This window comes from Oncorhynchus kisutch, linkage group LG16 (assembly GCF_002021735.2).
Source record: "Oncorhynchus kisutch isolate 150728-3 linkage group LG16, Okis_V2, whole genome shotgun sequence".
In the NCBI taxonomy this organism is placed as follows: Eukaryota; Metazoa; Chordata; class Actinopteri; order Salmoniformes; family Salmonidae; genus Oncorhynchus; species Oncorhynchus kisutch.
Genome location: NC_034189.2, coordinates 7,308,206 through 7,317,989, shown reverse-complemented (window position 1 = coordinate 7,317,989; position 9,784 = coordinate 7,308,206). Strand labels below are relative to the sequence as shown.

The following is a 9,784-nucleotide window of genomic DNA, read 5'->3' as shown; positions in this document are numbered from 1 at the left end:
TGTGTGTGTGTGTGCGTGTGCGTGCGTAAGTGTGCGTGTGTGTGTGCGTGTGTGTGTGAGAGAGTGTGTGTTTTGTGCTTGCGTGTCTGCCTGCATCTAAATAATTGTTGTCTTTCAAAAGAGACAGTATAAATTCCCTTGTTAATCATGTGGTAAAATCATTCATTAGATTCATGATTAGTTTCATATTCATTATACGCCAGTGATCATCCTCAGAGGGGCAAAGACATGACAGATATTATAACAATGGAATCAGCTCTACAAACATAGACACACACACCTATATAACTCATCTCCTGAGAAATATTGTATCTGTCCCTATTTCTTCATCTATCTCACTCCATCACCGTGCAGGGAATGAGGTAGGGACTGAGGTAGGGACTGAGGTAGACTGAGGTAGGGTCTGAGGTAGGGACTGAGGTAGGGTCTGAGGTAGGGTCTGAGGTAGGGTCTGAGGTAGGGTCTGAGGTAGGGTCTGAGGTAGGGACTGAGGTAGGGTCTGAGGTAGGGTCTGTGGTATGGACTGAGGCAGGGACTGAGGTAGGGACTGAGGTAGGGTCTGAGGTAGGGACTGAGGTAGGGTCTGAGGTAGGGACTGAGGCAGGGACTGAGGTAGGGTCTGAGGTAGGGTCTGAGGTAGGGACTGAGGCAGGGACTGAGGTAGGGACTGAGGTAGGGACTGAGGTAGACTGAGGTAGGGTCTGAGGTAGGGTCTGAGGTAGGGTCTGAGGTAGGGACTGAGGAAGGGACTGAGGTAGGGACTGAGGTAGGGACTGAGGTAGGGACTGAGGCAGGGTCTGAGGTAGGGACTGAGGCAGGGTCTGAGGTAGGATCTGAGGAGGGACTGAGGTAGGGTCTGAGGTAGGGTGTGAGGTAGGGTCTGAGGTAGGGACTGAGGTAGGGACTGAGGCAGGGTCTGAGGTAGGGACTGAGGTAGGGACTGAGGTAGGGACTGAGGTAGGGTCTGAGGTAGGGTCTGAGGTAGGATCTGAGGAGGGACTGAGGTAGGGTCTGAGGTAGGGTCTGAGATAGGGACTGAAGTATGGACTGAGGTAGCGTCTGAGGTAGGGTCTGAGGAGGGACTGAGGTAGGGTCTGAGGTAGGGTGTGAGGTAGGGTCTGAGGTAGGGACTGAGGCAGGGTCTGAGGTAGGGACTGAGGTAGGGACTGAGGTAGGGTCTGAGGTAGGGTCTGAGGTAGGATCTGAGGAGGGACTGAGGTAGGGTCTGAGGTAGGGTCTGAGATAGGGACTGAAGTATGGACTGAGGTAGCGTCTGAGGTAGGGTCCTGAGGTAGGGACTGAGGTAGGGTCTGAGGTAGGGTCTGAGGTAGGATCTGAGGAGGGACTGAGGTAGGGTCTGAGATAGGGACTGAAGTATGGACTGAGGTAGCATCTGAGGTAGGGTCTGAGGTAGGGACTGAGGTAGGGTCTGAGGTAGGGTCTGAGATAGGATCTGAGGAGGGACTGAGGTAGGGTCTGAGGTAGGGTCTGAGATAGGGACTGAAGTATGGACTGAGGTAGCGTCTGAGGTAGGGTCTGAGGTAGGGACTGCGGTAGGGTCTGAGGTAGGGTCTGAGGTAGGGTTTGTGGTATGCACTGAGGTAGGGACTGAGGAGAGGTCTGTGGTATGGACTGAGGTAGGGTCTGAGGTAGGGTCTGTGGTATGGACTGAGGTAGGGACTGAGGAGAGGTCTGTGGTATGGACTGAGGTAGGGTCTGAGGTAGGGACTGAGGTAGGGTCTGAGGTAGGGACAGAGGCAGGGACTGAAGTAGGGTCTGAGGTAGGGTCTGAGGTAGGGTCTGTGGTATGGACTGAGGTAGGGACTGAGGAGAGGTCTGTGGTATGGACTGAGGTAGGGTCTGAGGTAGGGTCTGTGGTATGGACTGAGGTAGGGACTGAGGAGAGGTCTGTGGTATGGACTGAGGTAGGGTCTGAGGTAGGGACTGAGGTAGGGTCTGAGGTAGGGACAGAGGCAGGGACTGAAGTAGGGTCTGAGGTAGGGACTGAGGTAGGGACGTAGGTAAGGACAGAGGTAGGGTCTGAGGCAGGGACTGAGGTAGGGACGTAGGTAGGGACTGAGGCAGGGTGTGAGGTAAGCTCTGAGGTAGGGTCTGAGGAGAAACTTCTCCCGAAAGTGGGAGTAAGAGAGAGAGAGAGAGAGAGAGAGAGGAGAGGGACAGAGACTGAGAGAAGACAGAGACAGAGTGGACAGAGAGAGAGGAACAGAGACAGAGTGACAGAGAGAGAGGAACAGAGAGAGAGAGAGAGAGAGAGAGAGAGAGAGAGGGACAGAGACTGAGAGAGACAGAGACAGAGTGACAGAAGAGAGAGGAACAGAGACAGAGTGACAGAGAGAGAGGAACAGAGACAGAGTGACAGAGAGAGAGACAAATATAAACATCCTCCTCCTGATCCCTCTGTGTGTGTGTGTGTGTTGTGTGTGTGTGTGTGTGTGTGTGTGTGTGTGTGTGTGTGTGTGTGTGTGTGTGTGTGTTGTGTGTGTGTGTGTATGTGTGTGTGTGTGTGTGTGGTGTGTGTGTGTGTGTGTGTGTGTGGTGTGTGTGTGTGTGTGTGTGTGTGTGTGTGTGTGTGTGTGTGTGTGTGTGTGTGTGTGTGTGTGTGTGTGTGTGTGTGTTTATGTGACAGAAGGAGCGAGGGAGGGGGAGAGAGAGTGGGGTATGAGGAAGACAGAGAGAAAGGGTGGGAGAGGAGAAGACAGGGATGACTGGAGGGGAGAGGAGAAGACAGGGATGACTGGAGGGTAGAGGAGAAGACAGGGATGACTGGAGGGGAGAGGAGAAGACAGGGATGACTGGAGGGGAGAGGAGAAGACAGGGATGACTGGAGGGTAGAGGAGAAAACAGGGATGACTGGAGGGGAGAGGAGAAGACAGGGATGACTGGAGGGGAGAGGAGAAGACAGGGATGACTGGAGGGGAGAGGAGAGAGGGATGACTGGAGGGGAGAGGAGAAGACAGGGATGACTGGAGGGGAGAGGAGAAGACAGGGATGAATGGAGGGTAGAGGAGAAGACAGTGATGACTGGAGGGGAGAGGAGAGAGGGATGACTGGAGGGGAGAGGAGAAGACAGGATGACTGGAGGGGAGAGGAGAGAGGGATGACTGGAGGGAGAGGAGAAGACAGGGATGACTGGAGGGGAGAGGAGAAGACAGGGATGACTGGAGGGTAGAGGAGAAGACAGGGATGACTGGAGGGTAGAGGAGAAGACAGGGATGACTGGAGGGGAGAGGAGAGAGGGATGACTGGAGGGGAGAGGAGAAGACAGGGATGACTGGAGGGTAGAGGAGAAGACAGTGATGACTGGAGGGTACAGGAGAAGACAGGGATGACTGGAGGGTAGAAGAGAAGACAGGGATGACTGGCGGGTAGAGGAGAAGACAGGGATGACTGGAGGTAGAAGAGAAGACAGGGATGACTGGAGGGTAGAGGAGAAGACAGGGATGACTGGAGGGGAGAGGAGAGGAGAGAGCGATGACTGGAGGGGAGAGGAGAAGACAGGGATGACTGGAGGGGAGAGGAGAGAGGGATGACTGGAGGGGAGAGGAGAAGACAGGGATGACTGGAGGGGAGAGGAGAAGACAGGGATAACTGGAGGGTAGAGGAGAAGACAGGGATGACTGGAGGGTAGAGGAGAAGACAGGGATGACTGGAGGGTAGAAGAGAAGACAGGGATGACTGGAGGGTACAGGAGAAGACAGGGATGACTGGAGGGTAGTGGAGAAGACAGGGATGACTGGAGGGGAGAGGAGGAAGACAGGGATGACTGGAGGGGAGAGGAGAGAGGGATGACTGGAGGGGAGAGGAGAAGACAGGGATGACTGGAGGGTAGAGGAGAAGACAGGGATGACTGGAGGGGAGAGAGAGAGCGGGATGACTGGAGGGGAGAGGAGAAGACAGGGATGACTGGAGGGTAGAGGAGAAGACAGGGATGACTGGAGGGAGAGGAGAGAGGGATGACTGGAGGGGAGAGGAGAAGACAGGGATTACTGGAGGGTAGAGGAGAAGACAGCGATGACTGGAGGGTCGAGGAGAAGACAGGGATGGACTGGAGGGGAGAGGAGAAGACAGGGATGACTGGAGGAGAGAGGAGAGAGGGATGACTGGAGGGGAGAGGAGAAGACAGGGATGACTGGAGGGTAGAGGAGAAGACAGGGATGACTGGAGTGGAGAGGAGAAGACAGGGATGACTGGAGGGAGAGGAGAGAAGAGGATGACTGGAGGGGAGAGGAGAAGACAGGGATGACTGGAGGGGAGAGGAGAAGACAGGGATGACTGGAGGGTAGAGGAGAAGACAGGGATGACTGGAGGGTAGAGGAGAAGACAGGGATGACTGGAGGGAGAGACGAGAAGACAGGGCTGACTGGAAGGGAGAGGAGGAGAGAGGGATGACTGGAAGGCAGATGAGAAGAGAGGGAAGGCAGGAAGGAGGAGTGGGAGAGAGGGATGACTGGAAGGCAGATGAGAAAGAGAGAGGGAAGGCAGGAAGGAGGAGTGGGAGAGAGGAATTGTGGAGGGACAACAATTAGAGTATTAGAGTATTAGAGGAGAAAGGAAGAGATGATGGGAGGAGTTGAAGTACATAGATGGATGTGACGGTGATATCTGTTAGGGCTGGATCGATGGTTTCAGAGACAGATCAGTTACTCTATACACACACACACACACAGAGGGAGAAAGAGAGAAAGAGCGAGAGAGGGAGGGGATGAGACGAGAGTAGACAGAGAGGTGAGAGAAGAGAGGAGAGAGAGTAGAGAGGAGAGAGAGAGAGAGAGAGAGAGAGAGAGAGAGAGAGAGAGAAGGAGGGAAAGAGAGAGAGAGCGAGAGAGAGGAGAGCAAGAGAGGGAGAGAAGGAGGGAGAACAGGGAACACACAGTCTGGTTACACACACAGTCTGGTTACACACACAGTCTGGATACACACAGTCTGGATACACACAGTCTGGTTACACACAGTCTGGATACACACAGTCTGGTTACACACAGTCTGGATACACACAGTCTGGATACACACAGTCTGGATACACACTGTCTGATTACACACAGTCTGGATACACACAGTCTGGTTACACACAGTCTGGATACACACAGTCTGGATACACACAGTCTGGATACACACACAGTCTGGATACACACAGTCTGGATACACACAGTCTGGATACACACAGTCTGGATACACACACAGTCTGGATACACACGTCTGGATACACACAGTCTGGATACACACAGTCTGGATACACACAGTCTGGATACACACACAGTCTGGTCTGGATACACACACAGTCTGGTTACACACAGTCTGGATACACACAGTCTGGATACACACACAGTCTGGTTACACACAGTCTGGATACACACAGTCTGGATACACACAGTCTGGATACACACAGTCTGGATACACACAGTCTTGTTGAAGTCAGAAGTTTAAAAACACTTAGGTATTTCAAGGCCGACCTTCAAACTCAATGCCTCTTTGCAATTTCCAAATGCCTGAAGGTACCACGTTCATCAGTACAAACAATAGTACGCAAGTATAAACACATTGGGACCACGCAGCCGTCATACCGCTCAGGAAGGAGACGCGTTCTGTCTCCCAGAGATGGACGTACTTTGGTGCGAAAAGTGCAAATCAATCCCAGAACAACAGCAAAGGACGTTGTGAACATACTGGAGGAAACAGGTACAAAAGTATCTATATCCACAGTAAAACGAGTTCTATATCGACATAACCTGAAAGGCCGCTCAGCAAGGAAGAAGCCACTGTTCTAAAACCACCATAAAAACGACAGACTACGGTTTGCAACTACACATGGGGACAAAGATCATACTTTTTGGAGAAATGTCCTCTGGTCTGATGAAACAAAAATAGAACTGTTTGGCCATAATGACCAGTTTTATGTTTGGAGGGAAAAGGGGGATGCTTGCAAGCCGAAGAACACCATCCCAACCGTGAAGCACGGGGGTGGCAGCATCATGTTGTGGGGGTGCTTTGCTGCAGGAGGGAATGGTACACTTCACAAAATAGATGGCATCATGAGGTTGGAAAATTATCTGGATATATTGAAGCAACATCTCAAGACATCAGTCAGGAAATTAATGCTTGGTCGCAAATAGGTCTTCCAAATGGACAATGACCCCAAGCATACTTCCAAAGTTGTGGCAAAATGGCTTAAGGACAACAAAGTCAAGGTATTGGAGTGGCCATCACAAAGCCCTGACCTCAATCCTATAGACAATTTGTGGGCAGAACTGAAAAACTGAAAAAGCGTGTGCGAGCAAGGAGGCCTACAAACCTGACTCAGTCACACCAGCTTTGTCAGGAGGAATGGGCCAAAATTCACCCAACTTATTGTGGGAAGCTTGTGGAAGGCTACCCGAAACGTTTGACCCAAGTTAAATAATTTAAAGGCAATGCTACCAAATACTAACTGATTATATGTAAACTTCTGACCCTCTGGGAATGTGATGAAAGAAATAAAAGCTTAAATAAATAATTCTCTCTTCTATTATTCTGACATTTCACATTCTTAAAATAAATTGGTGATCCTAACTGACCTAAAACAGGGATTTTTTCTAGGATTTAATGTCAGGAATTGTGAAAAACTGAATTGAAATGTATTTGGCTAAGGTGTATGTAAACTTCTGACTTCAACTGTAGGCACAGCCACAAATACACTCCTACGTAACACTATCCACACAACGTGCGGATAATTAATAATTAATCTGTAACAGTTAAACAGTTAAACAGTTAAATTAATCTGTAACAGTTAAAAATTAATCTGTAACTTTTCTCTCTGTCTCTCTGTCTCTCTGTCTCTCTGTCTCTCTGTCTCTCTCTCTCGGTCTCTGTTTCTTTCTCTCTGTGTCTCTGTCTCTCGCTGTCTCTCTCTCTCGCTGTTTCTCTGTGTCTCTCTCTCTCTGTCTCTCTCTCTCTCTCTCTCTCTGTCTCTCTGTCTCTCTCTCGCTGTTTCTCTGTGTCTCTCTCTCTCTCTCTCTGTCTCTCTGTCTCTCTGTCTCTCTGTTTCTCTCTCACTCTCTTAGGTCTGCGGATAATTCTCAATATTACCATGCCAGACCCCCCACCCCACCACCCCACCCGAAGACGACACCCATCACCCCACACACACCTACACCCACAGAGAAGGACAGAACATTCCATCCTCTCCTCCGTCCATCCCTCCATCACTCCTTCAATCACACTTCAGAATGACAGTGAAAGACTTCCCCAATCCCTTCCTCGATCTTTCTCCTCGCATCTCATTCTGTGTTCCCCGGAAACCCCTCCCAACCCTACCCTTCCCTCGCATCTCATTCCCTGTGTTTGCCCATCTCCTGCTTTTCCGGCCCTCCATTGGCTGACACTGGTCACATGCTGCTGCCTGTTGCCCTCTCTGATTGGTGCAGGGGAGATGTGGGACGTGGTTGCGGTGTGTCCATTCCACTGCGTCTGTCGGAACCTGTCAGACTCTCTGAGCACGCTCTGTGCAGATAAAGGCCTCCTATTCGTTCCACCGAATGTCGATCGGCGAACTGTTGAGCTCCGATTGGCAGATAACTACATCACGGAAGTAGGTGGGTCGGACTTTGCCAACATGACCGGATTGGTTGATTTGACTCTGTCCCGGAACACTATCCACTCCATCCGACCAATGGCATTCTCCGATCTAGAGAGTTTGCGAAGTTTGCATTTGGACGGTAACCGCTTGACGACGCTGGGGCCGAGAGACCTTGTGGGAATGGTTAATCTACAGCACCTCATCGTCAACGGTAACCAGCTGACGAGGGTGTCGGCAGAAGCATTCGATGATTTCCTGCTGACGCTGGAGGACCTGGATATCTCATACAACAACCTCCGAAGGTCAGTATTGCTTCTGTTCTGGTCAGTGTCCCACCTTCTGTTCTGGTCAGTGTCCCACCTTCTGTTCTGGTCAGTGTCCCACCTTCTGTTCTGGTCAGTGTCCCACCTTCTGTTCTGGTCAGTGTCCCACCTTCTGTTCTGGTCAGTGTCCCACCTTCTGTTCTGGTCAGTGTCCCACCTTCTGTTCTGGTCAGTGTCCCACCGTCTGTTCTGGTCAGTGTCCCACCTTCTGTTCTGGTCAGTGTCCCACCTCTGTTCTGGTCAGCGTCCCAGTTTCTGTTCTGGTCAGTGTCCCACCTTCTGTTCTGGTCAGTGTCCCACCTTCTGTTCTGGTCAGTGTCCCACCTTCTGTTCTGGTCAGCGTCCCACCTTCTGTTCTGGTCAGTCTCCCACCTTCTGTTCTGGTCAGTTTCCTAGCTTTCCCAGTTTCCCAGGTCAAATGAATGCATATAAACTGCTACGAACAATCTCTGTGTTGTGGCTTGTTGAACCTTCATTAGTGTGTTGTGGCTTGTTGAACCTTCATTATTGTGTTGTGGTTTGTTGAACCTTCAGTAGTGTGTTGTGGCTTGTTGAACCTTCAGTAGTGTGTTGTGGCTTGTTGAACCTTCAGTAGTGTGTTGTGGCTTGTTGAACCTTCATTAGTGTGTTGTGGCTTGTTGAACCTTCATTAGTGTGTTGTGGCTTGTTGAACCTTCATTAGTGTGTTGTGGCTTGTTGAACCTTCATTAGTGTGTTGTGGCTTGTTGAACCTTCATTAGTGTGTTGTGGCTTGTTGAACCTTCATTAGTGTGTTCTGAAGATTATCTCAGGACCTGACCAGTCTCCACATGTTAATATCAGTCTCAGGATGTGACCAGTTTCCACACGTTAATATCAGTCTCAGGACCTGACCAGTCTCCACACGTTAATATCAGTCTCAGGATGTGACCAGTCTCCACACGTTAATATCAGTCTCAGGATGTGACCAGTCTCCACACGTTACTATCAGTCTCAGGACCTGACCAGTCTCCACACGTTAATATCAGTCTCAGGATGTGACCAGTCTCCACACGTTAATATCAGTCTCAGGATGTGACCAGTCTCCACACGTTAATATCAGTCTCAGGACCTGACCAGTCTCCACACGTTAATATCAGTCTCAGGATGTGACCAGTCTCCACACGTTAAATCTCCCAGTTAAAATTCACTACTTTCATTCGTCTGCTTGCTCTGCACTCATATTTAGCCTTATCGTGTTATTTTCAGGGGAACCAGGACGACAAGTAGAACTACCAGTAGAAAACAACATAACTGTTATATTCATTAAAAAAACAAGGTCAGTAGAGTAAGAATGTAAGAATGCTGTTACCACAGAAATAGTTTGCTCAGTGGAAAATCAATATTCAAGGCATCAGTGACCACTGTGTGGAGTTTGGAGTTTGTGACAGTAAATATGTGAACTCATTACAGTATTATAGACACTATGTTCTGGGATTTCTATGTAAACATAAACCCTTACCTTCTACCGACTCTTGTGTGGTTTGTGAGGCCATAGAGCAGAACATGTTTCATGAAAGTCTCAGCTTTTCATAGATGGGTCATAATAGATTGAAGCTCCAACTGGTCTGACTTTTTTGTGAGAAGAACTGTTTTAGGGATCCGCCTTTGTCGCACAAAAACTGTTCTTGCTCAGGTCCCGTTAATTACACAGACTAATGGTTGATATCAGTGGATGCTGAAGACATAGAGGAATCCAATGCTGGTAACAACCCAGCAGTGTTACTCAAACTAGAGGTCTTCACTGGTCCAGAAAGATGGAACCGTTCAGAAATGGATCCGTGGCATTCCCACCCGAACAGATACGCATTAAAAAACAAATGATTAAACACAGAGCCGTTCCCGAATGGACACGAGGACAGTCAGACCC

The 9,784-nt window shown here is 50.0% G+C and overlaps 2 protein-coding genes across 2 annotated transcripts in view; one reads left to right on the top strand and one right to left on the bottom strand.

Moving 5' to 3' along the window:
* Nucleotides 1–9,784, bottom strand: part of LOC109885465 (pyruvate carboxylase, mitochondrial) — a 290,100-nt gene that overhangs the window by 163,284 nt on the left and 117,032 nt on the right. The window lies entirely within an intron of this gene.
* LOC116354037 (leucine-rich repeat and fibronectin type-III domain-containing protein 4-like) overlaps nt 1–9,784 on the top strand; it is a 67,949-nt gene that overhangs the window by 28,630 nt on the left and 29,535 nt on the right. The window contains exon 3 of the mRNA XM_031792962.1: nt 7,059–7,875. Within this exon, the coding sequence (XP_031648822.1) occupies nt 7,085–7,875 (791 nt within the window). The 5' untranslated portion in view covers nt 7,059–7,084. The remainder of the gene's footprint in view (nt 1–7,058; nt 7,876–9,784) is intronic.